At 37.4% G+C, this 18,547-nt stretch overlaps 1 protein-coding gene across 16 annotated transcripts in view; it reads right to left on the bottom strand.

Annotated features, from left to right (window-relative positions):
• LOC105569254 (glutamate receptor ionotropic, NMDA 2B) overlaps window positions 1–18,547 on the bottom strand; it is a 160,524-nt gene that overhangs the window by 44,903 nt on the left and 97,074 nt on the right. The window contains exons 1-3 of one of the 16 annotated variants that reach the window (XM_012025576.1): window positions 17,249–18,080; window positions 16,472–17,115; window positions 5,493–6,513 (exon numbers count right to left, since the gene is read on the bottom strand). The exons of 13 other annotated variants lie outside the window; for them this stretch is intronic. In XM_012025576.1, coding sequence (XP_011880966.1) covers window positions 5,493–5,823 — 331 coding nt within the window. In that variant the 5' untranslated portion in view covers window positions 5,824–6,513; window positions 16,472–17,115; window positions 17,249–18,080. Of the gene's footprint in view, window positions 1–5,492; window positions 6,514–16,471; window positions 18,081–18,547 lie in introns of those variants that run through there. 2 more of the 16 variants (XM_012025575.1, XM_012025577.1) reach the window with 2 other exon arrangements.

Below are 18,547 nucleotides of genomic sequence, written 5' to 3'. Positions count from 1 at the left end.
GCCTACTTAATATATGTATATATTATATTTGCTTGTGAAATATTAATTTAATTTTCTGTGTTAATTTTATTTACTATCTTAAAATAATTTAAGAGTTTCATGTAATTGCACACTATTTAAAAATAAACTAGATGTAAAATATAATTCATACTTTGACAAATTTAAGAATACACTGCGCTAATACGATTCACTTTCATTGTATCTATAGATCGCTTTATTTATTTGGTATAATTGTGGAACTACGTGCAAATAACTTATTAAAATATGTAACTATTGCATTTATCATAAAATGATTGATATAATTCATTCAACCTACATGATTGGCTGCGTTCATCTTTTATCTATTTCTCTTGAAATTTTAATGAAAAATTTGATTAAAATCCGAGAGGAAATCAATCCAGTCAGTTGAGAACAATTGAAATATACGAATGGTAATCATATGCCTTTGATACCCACGTCATGAAAATACGTGGGTAATTAATTTGATTCGTAATATGACTACATTATCAAGTAATATTATTTTAACGTAACACCAGTTGTGTATACACATATAGTATTACCACGAAAGTCATAATCACAGTTAACACAATAAAACAATATTTATATAACATTTTGCACATTTACTTAAAAGAAAAATTACAGAAACGATCAACGTAATCGGAAAAATTAACCATCGGACACACTATTTAATTGGTTTATCCAATGAACATTTTTCTCAGTGTAGGAAATGATTGCGTTGCGAGAAACCGCGCGGAAACAAACCCGTATACTGTGCACCCTGCTCTCTAAAAGTCAATCAGTGGATTATCCCTGGAAATAGTGAATAGCCACTGATTTTCAGTTATAAGTATACCACTGTAATTTTCAGTAGTATACTTATAACTGCAAATCAGTGGCTATTCAATGTTTCCAATGACACTTCGCCAATTGATTTTTAGAGAGTGCACAAATGCTTTATGGACCGACAGTCCGAGGTGCAGAAGGTGCAGAAAGTCTTAAGGAAATCGACAGTTTTCCTGCACCTTTCGCACCTTACAAATCTTGGACGGTGTATGCCGGAAAACGTTTGAACAATTTCCAAATTATTTGGTTTCGTTTTAAGGAGTACAATGCCACATTAAAATAAAAAGTAATTTATCGCTCACTGATACGATTTGCAACACCAGAGTTGTGCATCGCTGACTACATATGTTAAATTGTAAAAATACAAATATGTATTATATATGATTATTAGAGACTATTCGAAAGCCATAATAATACACGGATATGGTTGATGTATGTGATTTATGTTACGTGACGAAAGAAACCGTAAAACATAATATTCATAGAAAAAATGATGATTCAGAGATATATTCTAACGATCCATAGAAGTTACATATCCCCAGAATATATCCCCAGAATTATATTAAATTAACGGGCCAAGTTTCACCCCTCTTTATATGTACATTACGCTTTGTCCCGAATTAATGAAAACGTAATACCACGAATGTAGTAGCTAAATCTATATCAAGCAACAGCAAGTCGATTAACGTAAATTCCTTTGATCAGGAACTACCTTGACTTCGGAACATAGTATAGTCGAGTGCCCCGTCGACCATGCGTTCGTAATTTGTTGAGATTGAACGTACACATTTCGCTAAGATAAACTTTGGTGTAGTAAAACAGTTAAAACACTCAAGCTTTTTAAGTATTATAATTAAGAGGGAATTTTGTAAGAAATGTAGCGCACAGATTGACCTCTGACAAAATCAATAATGTATTATTTATTAGCCACAACAAAATTGCATAATTATTATTGAGAGATTTTGGTCACGCATTTATTGGTAATCATACATAATAAAAGGTATTTTGCATTTATTGATGAACGTACATAGCAAAAGGTATTTTGCATTATTATGTTTGTCCCGAAATTTATGAATTATGACCGTACTTAAAAGCGATAAATGTCCAGAGTGGGCGACGAACTCGATGAATTAGAGCCGCTTGTTTTAAATTCTCGTCAAGTGTTATTAACGAGCAGATTATTTACGGCCCGTTGGAATTTGGTTTAAATCGATGAATGGGTTATTTACGACTTTGCGTGTTTCGCGAAAATTAATAATTCCTAATGGAATGTTGGATTCTCGCTTGTACAGCAAATGGTATTTAAAATTGAATGCATGGAATTAGCAAATGTGGGGCGCTGCTCGTCTCATCCGACAAGTGCCAAATTAATATCCGGTTTGATTTAATTTTGTAATAGTCGCATATTTATTTTTTTTCACATTATCAAATTATATATCTATTTCTACATAATGCCATTCCATATATTATCGGAATATACCTCGCGATTTAATGTAATCTATTAATTCGCATTGATGCCGACGTAAATCCAGTTAACGTAACGCGTAATTGTATGTGTAATTTATCAAGATTAGCCACCTCTACAGGACTGCGTTTGGCGTTATTCTGATCGCGATATTTTAGAAGATCTTAACACGATTCCGCCAATCCTGAGCCATTAATGTTAGCACATCTACATTGGCGAACTAGAAATCAGTCGCATTTGTTTCGACCAACAATTATAACACCAATAACGACAATCCTGACAAATCGAGGATTCCGCGTTATTGGCCACGAAGATATTTCACCAGTAATTACAATATCGGTAATGATTACGCTACGTAATCGGAGATACTAGCTTGGGAATGTTGCCTTGGCCGCCTGTGGCTTAACGCTCGTATATCGATAGTCAGCTTAACCGCATATTAATTAATCAGCCAATTATTAGCGTGCGGAATAGGCTTCTATAGTTTCACAAGCAACGTTTATGAAAATTATTCTATCGTCCAGAATAATTAAGCAAGTAACTTTGATTTCTTCTCTATAGTCATAAGAACGTGACTGATTATGTCTGACTATATACAGCTTTATTCTACTGAACAATATATTGTGTCTGCTTGGGCAAAACTTTTTATTAACTCAGTTAGCCTGTCGCTAATATCGTGGAACAGGTGCGATACTCTAATACAATAGAAATGTAATTCTTTTTAATTTGCAGCAGATTTGTGTCTGAAGTAAACGTAGAAGAAATTTAGCGCGATCGTGGGGGATGTCAAGAAACAACTGTAAAGAATGTTAAAATAATTTAGCAGTTGGCACTGTCGATGTCACGCAATCATTTCAAGATATATCTGGAAACATTTAATTAGACAGGATTGCTCTACTTTTCCAAAAGCACACATTTGAAAATATTATATTAAAAATATTGCAAGAGCATCACAATTATTTTCTAAGGCGTTTACTTAATATTTTTTCAATTACTGCTTCTAAGCACAAATAATAATTAATTATTCACTTGCCCAAATTGTTTCACGCTGTGAATTCTTGAAAAGAATTCCCAATATGTATATTATTTAGCAAGTTCATAAATGTGGATCTTTTTATTCTCATTATATCATAATATAAAAATTTATACGCAATACGCGGACTAAGTATTTTTTTTAAGTAACATGTTATATCACTGTCAAATTTTATGTTATAAATTGAGCTTGTTAACTGTGTAATTAGGTAATAAAAATATAATATATATATAATGTAAACGTATGATGAAACACTGTACCTGCACACATTACTGTTTAATTATTCCTTCGCGTTTAACTGAACATTTTTCATGCAAATTTAATATGCCGCAGTTTTACCTTCAGTCGTAAATTTTAAACTTCTATTTAATTGAAATTTGTCCGAGAAGGATTTGACGTCATGACGGAATATAAGAATTCAGGAGGTAAAAGTGTTTACCAAACTTTCTTATCGTAAAGTATAAATTGAGATAAGTTTAATTGAATGCACACTAAGCGCCCCGAGTAAATATCTCACAATTAGTCTAAAAGCTCGCCCAGAGTACAGTGACGTTTCCGTAAACACGAAACTAATGACAGTTGATACTTTGTACAATGAAACGAGTTTAATCGATAACCGCTTAATTGATCGTCTGTTCTCTAAACTTGGTTTGATGTTTAATACCTTTCCGCAACTAATTGGATTTAGAATTATTGAATCGTTTAGATAGCGTTCACGTTATTCGATAAAATCTTACATCTCTACTCGCGGATATTATTAGCAAAATAATTACATCGACTTTCACGTTATTCTGTAATAATTATTCTGTAATAATTATTCTGTAATAATTATTTTAAGAAACTAAAAATAAAAATGTAACAAAAAATCAAATCATACGCAACAATATGTTTTGCACAATTATCGCGATCTCAAAGAATTTGAGGAAGTCGCACTCTATGACCATTCAAGCGTTAATAATGCGATCATTTCTCCGTCATACTGCTTTTCTCCCTACGTATTACCTGGAAGAAGGAGGCTTTAAAGCTCAAAGCGTCGTCACGTGCCTTAAAGCGGTACGGTCGCGGTCATTTTGTAAACACTGAGATTGGAACAGCCAGTACGCTATCCAAATATCAAACGGAGGTGGAAATTTGCGACGCGAGAATCATACACCGTGTGACGGCAAGCGCGTAAATACACCGACATTGACTCCTCTCTGTCGTCATGGACGTGTGAGTTAAGCCTGAAATATTGGCTCCCCAGGACATCTTTCGGATGCAAAGAAACGCAATGCGCCAATGTTAATTCCGACGGGTCGTATATCACTCCTACGACCGAACAACGCGCTGAGAAATATTTCCCATGGTAAAATCTTCCTGACCAACGTCGTCAGACGGGAAATTACGAGGGGTCTGCGCGCAGTTGTGTTTGCTCGGCGATGTTCACACGCGGCGCAAGGAGACCTCAAACACCGAATGCAAGGGAGAAATATCATAACGCGCGCCACTGCGAGCAATTTTACTTTTTGCCGATTGCTTATTGTTAATGAAATTTTATCAAACTGTTATGCATATTCGTGAAATCTGCCTGTTAAAAATATACGCGTGTAATACAAAAAGATATTCTACTACATCTTTAACGTTATTATTGTACTGCATATTGTCAACGCTTTCTAAAATATGTCGGTAAGAACTTGAACTTAACATCGCTATTCCAGTGACCATCTTATTACCCTGCAATGTTAGCCGGCTGTATCGCCGGCATCCGGTATACGTATATCCGCTCAACAAACACCGTTTGTCCTCGATCTCACGTGGTAGCTTATTTACCTGTTGGAGTCGCATCAGACTCCGCCAGATCTGTATCAGTTTCACCAGTGTTTATCGAAATTCGCGTAAATATCATCATACATTCACACCAATTCAGAGAAACGTAAAAGAAATTAATGTTACGAGAAATTATGCAAAGTGTTATGTTAATTAAATATTACGCCTACTTTGGCAAATCAAAAAATACATTGTTAAGTATAACATTGACCATTTCTATTAGACATGTGTCATGAAAGACTCAAACGTGAATGAAACGTTATGAAATATAGATATTAACTCCTATGTCCGACAACAGAATAAACGCATTCTCTTCGAGATTCAATCAGTCGCGAAAATATTTACCTGTCGGGCTCGGTGTGAGCTTCATCATAGTGCTATTGACCTGGGACGGGGTAAACTCGTATTTGTCCAGAAAAGAGAACCTGGACTGGCCTTTAGTCCTGCCATGACCTCTGTGCAAATTCAGGACCGCCCTGTTGATAGCTCTTGTGTATTCTCGCACCCCGAAACTCGTGTGCGGCACTATCAGGCCAACGTGGAGCTGTGGCAGCGAGATATTGCTACTGCCTCTCATTAATTTTTGATGATCGATCTGACCGATCGACGACTTTAATCCGTCCCTCGATGAGGCGACCAGTGCGCCCACCATCAAGAGAACGTATAAGCCACGCATTTTTTTTCCCCCTCTTGACTCGCTAATTTGATTCTTCTAGTTTCTTCTAGCTTTAAAAGATTGGTTTCTCTTCAAGCGTTTACTGTTCCATTTTAGAGTTAATCAGGTACACGGTCACAAATACAGACTAACAAGTTCACATTAATCATAAATAATCTGCCGTATATTATGCTCCATTTTTAGTAATGTTTCAGTCACCATGGCGTATTTTTTTTTCGTACTCTCGTCATTGTCATTATTGAAGATTTACACTTACACACGGCACTTGCAAGCTGTAAGACACCTCACCTTATGCACACTTTTACCCGCTGGACTTCTTTGTAAATTTAAATTTATTTAATAATGTTATAGCTATCTTCCATGATATATTGTTGTATATTTTAGTTATTTAATATTTAATTAATGCACGAGGCATTATATATGGAAAACACTTATCACATTCCATCACAACGAGATAAGACACTTTAATAACACCTTTTCTTCTAGTGTTTATATATATACATTATTTAACTTTAAAAACTGTAAATATATTTCTCTCATATACTATAAACACGACAATATTGTATTTTGTAGAAGAAAGATGAAATTTGATTCACTAGCATAAAACAGACAACGATATTTTATAGACACGAAGATTGAAAAATTGGTGAAGCTTCGAGGAAAAGTCCATCGCCGGTACTTAGGAAGATACTGAAAGACAAAACGGGATTTGCATCGATGTCAGGCGGATAATCCGTAATTGCAAATCAAATCTCGAATACGTTAATAAGTAAGATACTTATGTTCTCTCGGATTCTTTGCCGTTAGAATGTTTAAATACCAAGGCTCTTCCGTGCCCAAGCTTTACAGAAATTTTATGTGCTCAAGTGCTTAAATGCTTGAGTAATTAAAACCATAAATCCTTTAATCCTTAGGCATATAGATATTAAAGTTCTCAGTATTTAATTCCATTATTTAATTCTCTTTCCCCGCTTTCGTTCTCAAGAACCGAGCTACATTTCTTACGCTCTGCGGAACACGTTTAACGACGGGTGCAACAGATGGATACACGAACATTTGAAATTGATATAATAGAACGGTTGATAACAAAAACGGCTCTGTCTGCAGCGTTTTGATTGTGAGCGCGAAACGTATTCGAATGTACGATACGAAGAAACAAAGTTTGAAATTAAATACAATCGCACCTCGATCGTATGGCTACCGATAATTCAACAATATTCTCGAGAAATCCTATTCAGTTCTGTTGTAATTAGTATTTCTTTGCCCAGCAACAGCAAGATTGGCCGGAAGCAATTACGACGCTTTCAATTAATCGGCTCGATAATTTCGCGAGGATCTAGAGCGTCAGGACCGTGGCTGAACCAATTACTGAGATTTTCATCCGTCCGTTGGAGAACCACCTTCGCGTGTAATACCACATTAATTGCTAATTATAGCGACGTATCGTATGGTTACTTTTGGTTAGCATGCATATTTTCCTTCTTTTTACGTAAAAAAATTCGTTTCAGCGATAAACTTCAGTACCTCATTATAGTAGTAATTAACATGAAGTCCATGCTTGTTAATTGCACTCGCTACATTAGAAAAAATTTTCTACATCTTCGAGTTTCCTGTTAGTCTCTTGCGAAAATGTTTGTGCGTTTTATTTGAAGCGCAATAAAAAACGCTACAAATATTATTATTAAAAAAATGGAAATAAGTACGTTTTGATACCAAGTTTTTCAAGGGGTTAGATTTTCTCGATCGTATCGGATACTCGTTTATCAGGTTCGCCGACAATATGACATGCGATAGAATGGAAACGTTCGCAAGAAAAAAAGCGTTGTAAATCCAAACAACAACGGGCAGTAAAGAATGTGGGTCCGTGCTATATCACGAGCTCGTTTTCTCTCCCTTGTGATATATCTGTCTGTCGTAGGGTGCACAGTACAGAAATCGACGGAAATGTTATTCGACTGACGGAGCTTCGATGTTCTCGCTCTTGCATTCTCTCATTCGCGCCAACAACACGGAATAATGTTTTTCTCCTGCTTTTTGCTGACTGTTTCGAGAATTAAATGGACATGGAAGGAAAGAGGAAAAACCAGGTCGCGTTTGATCTGATTTATGAAAATTGGTGTTATCCACAGAGTGCAGAGGCGATAAGCAGAAAATTTGCATTACAGCATCCATACTCATTTCACGATGACGTCGTGAACGAAATATCAAATTGACCAATCTAGCTATTATTTCACGAGAGCAAAGGTTTCCATGTGAAACGCACAAGTATCTGCCTAGCTTTTGCAATTAACAACCGTTTGTTTGAAACACAATTTGATCATTGTATAGTTTTCTCAATAGATTATACGCGTATTTTCATAGCCTGTTACAATTTTGAAAATTATAAAATTCATTTGTGTTTCAACCGAGATAAAATAATCCATTTTTAGCTTTAAAATAAAATAATTTCAATGGGCTGTACGCTGATTTATATTTGGATACCTATATATAATAACGTTTAAAAGTCAAAATCAATTTAAAATCTTTTAATTGTATGTTACAAAGTTTAAGACGGAACAGAAATAATCAGACGCATGTACATCTCTAAATCCTAATCTCACGGACGCTTGAGTGTGATCTGAAACAAGGGAGCCGCGAAAAGCGAAGCTAATTTTATAAAGATAGTAAGATCATGTAAGAAACAAGTCCGTGCTCGTTCCGTAACGGGAAATCGTCGTTAACGGGAAAAGACACCCGCAGGATTCTGCGGTTTCCGAGCGTGTTTCTCGACAAACTCGAAGTTATGCCGTCACTCGCGGAATCACCGATAGGAACTGATGCCGAAGTTTAGGAAGATAGCCATGTCGGCTCTAGTTAAGCTCCGGATTTCGGAAAGTACCTCGGAAGGATCGCAGTCACGTTGTACGGAATTCCCGCAACCGATGACCGCCTTCGGTGAAGTTTGAGTGTCGAATAATATTGCAAGAGTTTGGCCGTGAAATGTGTCGAAGGATCTATTTTGCTACAACGGTGATCTATTTTGCTACATTGGTGGCATTAGAGGAATTGCCCAGTTACGGAAGATGATCCATTGATAAACAGCGTTGGATAAAGTCCCGAATAGGTGAACCCTCCGATTTTTTTTAACTACACTATATTTTGTATAAACTTACCAACTTACTCTTCATATATTTTTACTATTAATACGCGGCACGAATGTTTTGCATACGTATACAATGTTAAATATTTTTATAAAACATTAATATGTTAATATATTTCTTAAATGACATATCTATTGCGTGAATAGGAATGCACAATTTCCGACAGATACAAGATATCTCGATGGTGCCAAGGTTGTTATGAGATGTATCGGATTAGAGCTATTTATGCGAACGGGAAATCGGTGATAACAGGATTCACGGAAATATCCGGGTATCGTTATCTGACAAGATCTCAGCAACGTCAAACCTATTCCAGCCATTTCTCGTTTCGACGTACTGTCAGAGTTATTGATAGAAATAGGACTTAAGCGATCGGAAATGCGAAGGAATACAGATTGGAGACGAATCCATATTAATAGCGCTCGCATAGATACGCACGACTGCAAGCCCTCTCGCGTCGTGACGGAATTTTTAATTACGCTATAGTTAGAAGTCTGTTCTACTTATGCATCGTGAGTTGACTGTAAGGTTAGTAATAATGGTTTTTAGTTCCGGCACAAAGAGAAATTGAAGACTATAAACATAGCAATTGTCACTTCTACGTCATAATATCCATATATTTAGAAAATTACGCTCTCGTTTCATATTTTTATTTGAAAAATTATGTTACAGACCCTGTAATTAGTGACATGTATTTAAAACTGAATTCTTAATTCAAGAATTAAATTGTAGTCGAGTTAATGTAACTTTTATCTTTCCGAAACGATATTCAGCTTTGCAAAAAGTTGAAAGTAACAAAAGTCAGCCCGGTTCCCTACACTTTTGATCCGTACCGAGCGAAATGGGGGGAAAAAGAGAAATCGAACCGCGAGATTGCAGGGAATTGAAACGGCAGATATGGCTCACGGGGCACTATTCAGGAATCTTAAAGTTAGATAGAGCACCCGCAAAAATTGTAGGAATATTCTTTTATTCCAATCCAATATCAAAGCGAAACTTTGGAAAAAATTTCGTTTAACAAAGAAAGTTAAGTAATTAGATTTAATATTTAAAATATATATATCTATCGCTAGCTAATTATTATTGTTAAAGACAGCTTTGTTTTCTACAATGATCATATTAAATTTACCCAAAAAGAAACAGTGTACACTTCATTATTTTTATTTAATATTAAATTTTAATTCTAGCTGCTATTTAAAATGATCAATTCCTTAAGAAAATGTTTTATTCTAAATTATAAGGAATTGGTCACGTAAGAAATCGACGACGTATTATTTTATAATAATTAGAATGTCAATCACGTAAGTTTGATGATTGCTCAGTTTGTACAATGAATTTCCGATATCGTCGAAGTTATTAAATTACTCTCGTTACGCGTCTCAAATATTAGCGTAAATTTCAATTTTGTCTCTCGCACGGGCTTTCTACTCCTTGAAGTACAGAGGACATTATTTTTCCATCCATGATTTTTAAGCTATCTTATGCTCAATGTATTTCAAATGACGAAATTATATGGTTAATGCTACTTATCTCGAGTATTAACTCTACAATCCTTACTTCAAAGACAACTGTATTAAATTTGTATCATCATAATAATTCATTGTTAAGTTTTATTTCTGCAAAATTATTAGACGAAAACTAATGACTTTACCTTTTCTATTTGTTTCTTTCAACAGAAGATTTCAGTTGTTTAATTCTACACTATTTCATCTTAAATGCTTCTATACCCTACATCTACTGTCTCCAATATTATTTAGGAAGATATAATAAAAGTATTATAATTAATGTAATCGTTATAACATCATCGTACGCTTTTAATTATATGTACGCATTTTATTCTCCTCTGAGATATTTCATCTTCCAAGACAATCTATAAAATTTCTTACCCACGTGAAGTTTTTGCGCTCTTAGCGATTTTTCAAATACCTGGTCAAAAACTTTTAATCCCATCATTCATGTTACTTCTTTAAGCGCGGTCTTTCATCTCAATTTTACCCGTTTACCTCATTTCTCTTCTTTTGTCTAACTTGAAAAGTTAGAATTGAATTTGATGCGATGAAGAATATGCAAAGATCTGACAAAGCAAGCTAATTAAATGTTCATTTTCTGGCCTATAACCGCGTGCGCACCGCTGCTTATTTTTCATGTATAATTTTCAAAAGCAATCTATGTTTCAGTTCTCTTACATCGATACATTTTACTAGAAACATGTGCATTTTTGCATTTTAATCATAAAAATTAGCTCTCATCGATGCACTTCATCATAATGGAGCGCGATTAATTAAGCAAAAATGCTGACCTAAAGTTATACACCACAGCTCTTCTAGTGATGTGCTTGTTAATAAATGCGTAGTTGTTAAAACTTTGCATAATAGTTAATTAACAATGTAAGTCAACAATACACATTGTAGATATTTTAATTCAAGTAAATCAATAATATATTTTTAGAAAACACTGCTCGATTTAAATGTACTTAACATTTCGCGCAATATAATCAACGCAAGCGCTATTCTAATTAAAGTATTCAACAAATAAAATGCCTTCTATATAGTATTTAGAAATATATCACGTAGAATGCATTAGAAGCACAATTTTTTAATTATATCTTTTAGTAATAATAATAGCAATATAAATTTCTGTGCGCCACGACGAAAACCAATGTTGAAGCAAGGCCGTAATTCTATTCACATGACTCTAATAGGAAAACAAGAGAAAGATCAATTCTCTTAAAACGTAGGTAGAATCTAGTGTAAATTTGATCTCGCAAACTTCCTGCTTTACTGATTCAAGGCTTTTCGCGTCAATTTTCTTTTTCTCCTCTTTTCCATCCATTTTCATTCGCACGGCAACCCCTCGTCGCAATCAAACGCGTGAAATTAAATTCGATACGAATTGGGGGTGCGATGCGATAAAGTCGATGAGAGGCAGAAACCCTTATCATTAATGGCCGAGTTGCAAATCATTAAACCGTGTCGAATGATGAGACAGGTCGCTACACAAATTTCACTGCTACGAGCTTAATCATTTCAAGCCCGGTTCTATGGTATTTTACTATAAATTCTATTATGCATTATATGAATTTATTTCTCATTTTAAAGAAAATTAATTTGTTAATGGCAGCTTTGCTATTTTGATTGTCCTTTTTTCTAATATGCAAAGTGACAATAAATACTCAAAATTTTTTTAATATATAGGCGATCGTTAAAATATTTATATTTTCTTTGACATTTTTGTATCAACCCTATCGTTTTACACGAACGAAACAAATTTTAGTTTCTTTAAAGCGCTGAAAAAAAAAGATTTTTATTTCTTCTCTTGACGGTAATATAGCATTTCACGCAACTACGGTTAGCAATAATCGCACTACGCCTTGAAATTGTCATGAGCTCGAAATTGAGGCGGAATTATCAGTGCGATTATCGTGAGTTGACTATTTGCTTATCCACGCGTTTCATGAGTGAAATTCGACGCGTAATATGCACAAACCGGAAACATTGCGTTTAAACGTATACATAATTATTTGACGAAAGCACAAGACAAGCAGTGTGTATATCGCGCGTCTCTCTATGTATATAATAACATATTAATTGATCGTTTATTCGTACGGCGAGTGAAATAAATATTTCACTCTAAACTAGATATGAGAAAAAGATATACACGTGTACACGTTCAAAAAGTCACAGAGACAGTCATAGCCAACAATTAGCTTCGTTGCAGCAGTTTATAAAATATTTCATTTTTTTCCGTTAGTCTCATTCAGTCGTATTTTTAATATTATTAAAGCACATATATGTTACAGAAAAATTAATAATTTTCAATAGGCATTGCTTTCATCAAAGCAATAAAACAATTTTTTATAGTGCTTTTGGTCAATTGGTTATTAAAGTTTTATAATATTATTTTCCTACGTGTTTATATTATATTTCATAGCACAGCCAGGTGCTAAAACAACGGCGGCTGCTACGTTTAACCTGTTGCTTTAAAAATCATTTTTATTTTAACGTCTTTCCAGTTTAACATTCTTCTACATAGACGTAAAAAAAGTTTTAAAATTTTTCCCTCAAGGTATGTATGCGGGAAAAGTTTTATCTGTAAAAAATGTAGCGTTCCAGGAGTGGCTCTGTCTTCGTATATCAATTCATATAAATCAAATTCAAAAATTTGTAATAAAATAACATAAATTGGTACACATCTGTGCATCACTATCATAACAATTACTAGCATATATTTGCTACGCGAGTTAATAATGCACAAATAATATAGAAAGTGTAGGATTGAATTTATCATCCACAGGTGGTTTGTGCACGTGACTCGAATGTCAGTAACGGTCATCAATATAATTACACCACGGGAAGTAAAAGAATGTAGGGTGATAGGACAAAATATAAGGTATAAATAAAGAACGATTGTCGGATTGCCGTATATTATACGGGGGTGACACACCCTAGAATTGCTTTTTCGACATTGGTCACGCGGCCACTTTCTCTCGGCACGGATGACTGCGCTGTTCAGAAAAATATATATGCTACATATACATATGTGCTGGCCTGTATATTATATGTATTACGATTGTATATACGCCAGGGGGTGGTGTAAACCGCACTAAGGGTTACAAGGGGAAAAGAAATGCGAGAAAGGTAGAAAAAAGTATTATCTAGAAAGTTATACCACATTTTTACGGGAATTTTCTCTGTGTTTTTGTAAAGTACGTTTGTATCTGAACCGAAGCCAATTAAATATTGATAAATTGTTTCAAACGCAAGTAGCACACTCGATATACTGCTACAATTAACGATCTTGATTAATTGCACTTTATATATCATGTTAGTTAAAATGTTTCACCGCAATTACACTCGATTTTCAGTTATATAATTTCCATTAAACTTATAGTTGTACATTTTTATAATTTGATTAGAAATTATATACATATCTGGTGCACTTTTAAGTGGAAACAAAAGAAGATCAATATTAAGATTAAAACAAATGAAAGAAATATAAGAAAATTAATTAAAACCTTATGACGTAACAGGGGAGCGTAAGGTCTACGTATTATTAAAGTGAAAGATGAAGAAAATAATTAAAAGCACAGCTAGTGTCATAAAATTGTAAATTCTGAAAAAGTAAGGTCTATGAAATTTTATCCATATATGTATAAAAAATTGTACAATTATAAAAAATTAACAAAACAGTTTGAAGAAAAAGATCTTCTCTTGAAGCCGTTCCGTTAAATACATGTAAATGTAAAGTGAGAACCGAAATCAGCGTAAAATGAAACAGAGTCATGTTACTTTCTAAAGATCCGAAGACTGCCTGCAGCGTGAAACAAGGTGTAGGGTTACCAATTCGTGAAAGGCAAAAAGGGAAAACGAATAAGGGAAGGAACAAAAAAATGAAGGCGGCTATTAAGGCCATGCGCCACCCTTCGGTGTTCCAGCTGGTTTAATCTAGACTCTGCGCGATTGCGGAGCAATAAGGTTACTAACGCAGTAAAAGCTGCTCGTATAATCGAAGCTCGGGCTGAGTCATATTCAATAAACAAACTTTACACGGAGAAGCTGCTAAGCTTCATATATTAATAGTGGTTAAATAATAATTTGCTCCTTACAACGCTGCAAAGTTTTCTCCTTTGATAAAAAGTAGTACATACATTAATTTATTTATCTTAAAATAACTTATTCACTTGGAATTTATTTTATTTAAAGATTTGTACGTTTTTCTATTTTCATTTTATTAAAGAGACTTTATAGCTTTATTTTAAGCGATTATAAAATTCTTTACAATAATTTTGTATTTTCTACTATTTGTTTCATAGCAGTAATTTAATAGTTTAAAATAGGCTTACGTTTCGTAAATAGAGCATAGCGGTTCAATTAATTTATTTAGATCTAGATATATTTATTTTGTGATTTTCTTTGAATGTTTCCTTAACTAACCCACAAGTTTCGTATTTTGATGTTATCTGGCCAATTCCGTTAGATGTAACACAATCAGCATTCGTTGAAAAGCAATTCTGGCTTAGCAGAGATTAATAACAAAACAGAAATAAACGTGCTGCATTTTATTCAGATATATTGGAAATTCGTATAAATGGAGGGCAGCGAATCGATATCTCGCACAGCAATAATGGATGCGATAACTAAAGAAACGTTGCAGGAGCGTGCTGCTAACCGTTTTGCACTGCTCTATGCATCACCGATCGTAAAGGATCGTTGCGAACCACGTGAGACTCGTTGTGAAAATAACACGACGTTGACGTCACACATCGCAGTAAACAAAACGTAATATCGTTTACCCGAAGATGGAGGACCGAAAAACGAAGACCGTGAGTAAAATGGGGCGACGACGAGGGTGAAATGAAAAATGTTTCGTCCAACTAAGAGCGTGGACGTGCTTATCCGGCCCTAGAGAGAGCTTAATCGACGCGACCTTCAATTAGCACCTCGTTAAGTGATGCGCCCCAAAAGGCTGCATTTGAGGTTTGCGGAAGAGTCAGGGGGTATAGAATTTCAGTATGCATTATGCAAGTAGGCGTCCATTATCGGCCCTATGCACTCTCAGGGCTGCGGATGACTCGTGGTTAATTGACCGAATCGGAATACTTATCGGGCAAGAGAGAGACGATATTGAAGGGCCCGTACGCCCCGGTTTCGAGGTATTTAGCGGGGGCTTTGCGTCGGCTACGCTAGTGCTGACCGACGAAATTAACTCGAGCGTAGGTAACACGCGGATGCGCGCGTGGGAGCTGTTATATATTACGAGCGCGAGAGAAATGGTACCGAGCTCGCGCTCCCGCGGGGTATGCACGGCGTCGAAAATTGTCCATTCATATTGGTATATTGCTCTCGTGATAGAGCTTGGAGTACGGGCGATAAGTGCGCCATTCAAATGGGGATATTTTCGCGAGTGGTTCAGATCACTGCAAAGCCAAGCGGAGGGAATTGCAATAATGTAGCGAATACAGATCCCCGTGGGGGAAAAAAAAGGAGCACGATCGACCCTTCGGACGATCAGCTTGTGAAAGTCAACTACAAAAGCATGAAGCCTTAGAACGTGTTAATATAGGAATTACACATATTTAAGATAAACATTTTTATGATTAATTTTAACAATTGAGTATCATAAATACCTGACGTTTCCTAGTATATTAAAATTCCCAAAACTGTATTGGTAAATCGGACGTTTCTTTAAGATTGTAGCGTACGCGGAGGCATTTAGCATTTGAAATTAAATAAAGGAACACAAAAAGGGAGATGAAGACGTAGAATTGCGACACTTAAAGAAGCTTTAGGTATTCTCATTCTCCAATCGTGTGTCTTCAACAACATTCTGGCACGTTGTAATTGACAACATAAAGAGACACAAGTCCGATTGGAACTTGGAAATAAATTGCTTTCGAGATTGCGAATATAAAGTAAGCGACATTCGAGACTTTGACTTGCAATTAGCTATACTTATCCGCATCATTAATATCGACGGAGATGTCCTTTCCGGATCGACAAATATGATACCTCCGTGGAGCCGCACAAAGGTGCGATAGCGCGATCTACTTGACAGTGATCGATGTGGCAGTAGTGTCAGGCCGCGACACGATTATCCGCGCCGACTGCGAAGATCCGTTTCTGCGGACGCGCCACGACGTTCCTACGGAATCTGCGAGAGAGGAAAACGGAGAGACGGACACGCAGGGCGACGGAGAGAGGGACACTCTCCGGGATCGATCTTAGCTCCGAAGATGGAATCAGGTCATTCTCGATCAAAATTGGACGCATCCAGGCGCGTCGCGCGATTTCCGTCGCACGAGGTGGATGCTACGCAGGTGTTCACCGCCGATCCGCGTCGCACTCGGTCGGGAGATATGTGCTTATTTAAGTCACCGTGCTATATTGGCGGTTCGATCACGTTGCAAACGACGCGCTTCAAGCTATTGTCACCCATCAGCTGTTTCGCTGCCACGCTCGATGCGGCGTGTTTCTTCGGGCTCATTGTAGGTCCTGAGCTCGCGGAGGCCGGCGTGAATGGTCTGCGTCGACGAGACGTTCGCCAATTATGCCCAAGTGTTGCGATTGGACGCGAGTCCAGAGATCGGCGCGGCGGTACACGCGTCGGCACTTGCTCGCGGGACAATCGAGACTGGCGCGGATCTTCGGGACAGCTGTTGGAACGATGATCGATTGACGTGTACAGCTTCGTCGGCGAGAATCGGGGGATCCATCGGCGGCTTCCCACGCGGAACGTATCTCGCTCCTCGTCGTCGTATCGCTGACTACGGCACACTCGGTCCGCACCTTCTCACCCTCACCCTTCGCCACCCTTCGCTGTTCACGTGACTACGAAGTTTCACTGGCGCAGTGGAAACGCTTCGGTTGATCCATGCGGCACACGATCTTTCTTTCGATCCGCCGGAGCTCTTCCCCGGGCACTTTGCGCGCCCCGAAACGGGCTCGACGGGCTCGAGATCGCCTCAAGACTCTTCAGAGTCTTCGAACCCTCGAGGGGCCTTCAAACGATGTAAACGACGGGTGGAGGCCGCCGGATGCGCCAACGATTGGCGTGCACGAAACGACCGACGGATTGCCAGGACTGCGACACTTTCACTTATATTTTTTCTTGTTTTGCACACGTGCACCGTTGCGACGGATGCTGTACGTCGTGCCCCGCTGACACGTGTATGCTCGACGACGCGCACACCGGAGGGAAAAACTTTCAGAGACATAAGCCTGGCGGGCACGGTGCGATAAGTGTGGTGACAAGTCGAAGAAGAGAAGGCGAAAGAAAGGAAAACAAGGCAAGATATTGATACGGACGGAGAGAACGAGAAAGAAAATGGGAACGAGAGAACGAGAGAGGGAACGGAAGGAAGGTGGAAAACGAAGAAGGTGACGAAGAGGAGAGATAGAGGAAAAAGGGACGGCTACCACCCCCGTAGCCTTCGATTTTCGGGAGGAAAGTGAAGGCCACAGACACCGCCCAGCCAACCGCCCGGGTGTGCCAACACGAAAAACCACCCCCGTGGTGTGTTCCACGGCGGATGGCCCGAGTAACCCCATCGCGCATGTGCTCAGTCGCCATGGATACCGCGACAGATACGCGCTGACGGCGGCGGCGGTCCACGGTACTTTAAGGGTGGCAGGATTTTCGCACGTAGCTAGTGTGTCGAGCTTTACAATGTATAAAAAAGAAAAAATCTTTCTCGCTTCCCCCGTGCCACCCTTGTCACGTTAGGGTTCGACGTTCGGCGGTCCTTGACAGAGGTGCGGGCCAGCCTCTCAAATGTTGACGCGATATGAAAAGGGTGGTGAAACGAGGGGTGACAGGGTGCGGAGGAAAACAATGCCGCGAGGGTGACATCCGGCCTGCGGTTTAACGTGGGCGAGGCCAGCGTAACAGTGCGATTGTTTACATCCATTTTCAACTTTATGACTGTAATAAATAATGAAATTGATAACCGCAACGAGCAACGTGTGATTTTTACACTGGTGGGTCCGTTTTCAAGTGTCTGACAAGTCTGAAAAATTCATTGCCCATCTAACTACTGCCAGATATTTATTGATCGTCAAAGTTGCGTCAAAAATAATCAATTATTT

The sequence above is a fragment of the Vollenhovia emeryi genome, unplaced genomic scaffold (assembly GCF_000949405.1).
Source record: "Vollenhovia emeryi isolate VEMERY1.0 unplaced genomic scaffold, V.emery_V1.0 DF939125.1, whole genome shotgun sequence".
NCBI classification, from domain to species: Eukaryota; Metazoa; Arthropoda; class Insecta; order Hymenoptera; family Formicidae; genus Vollenhovia; species Vollenhovia emeryi.
The sequence above is the reverse complement of the archived record's forward strand: the minus strand, read 5'-3'. Positions and strand labels throughout refer to the sequence as shown.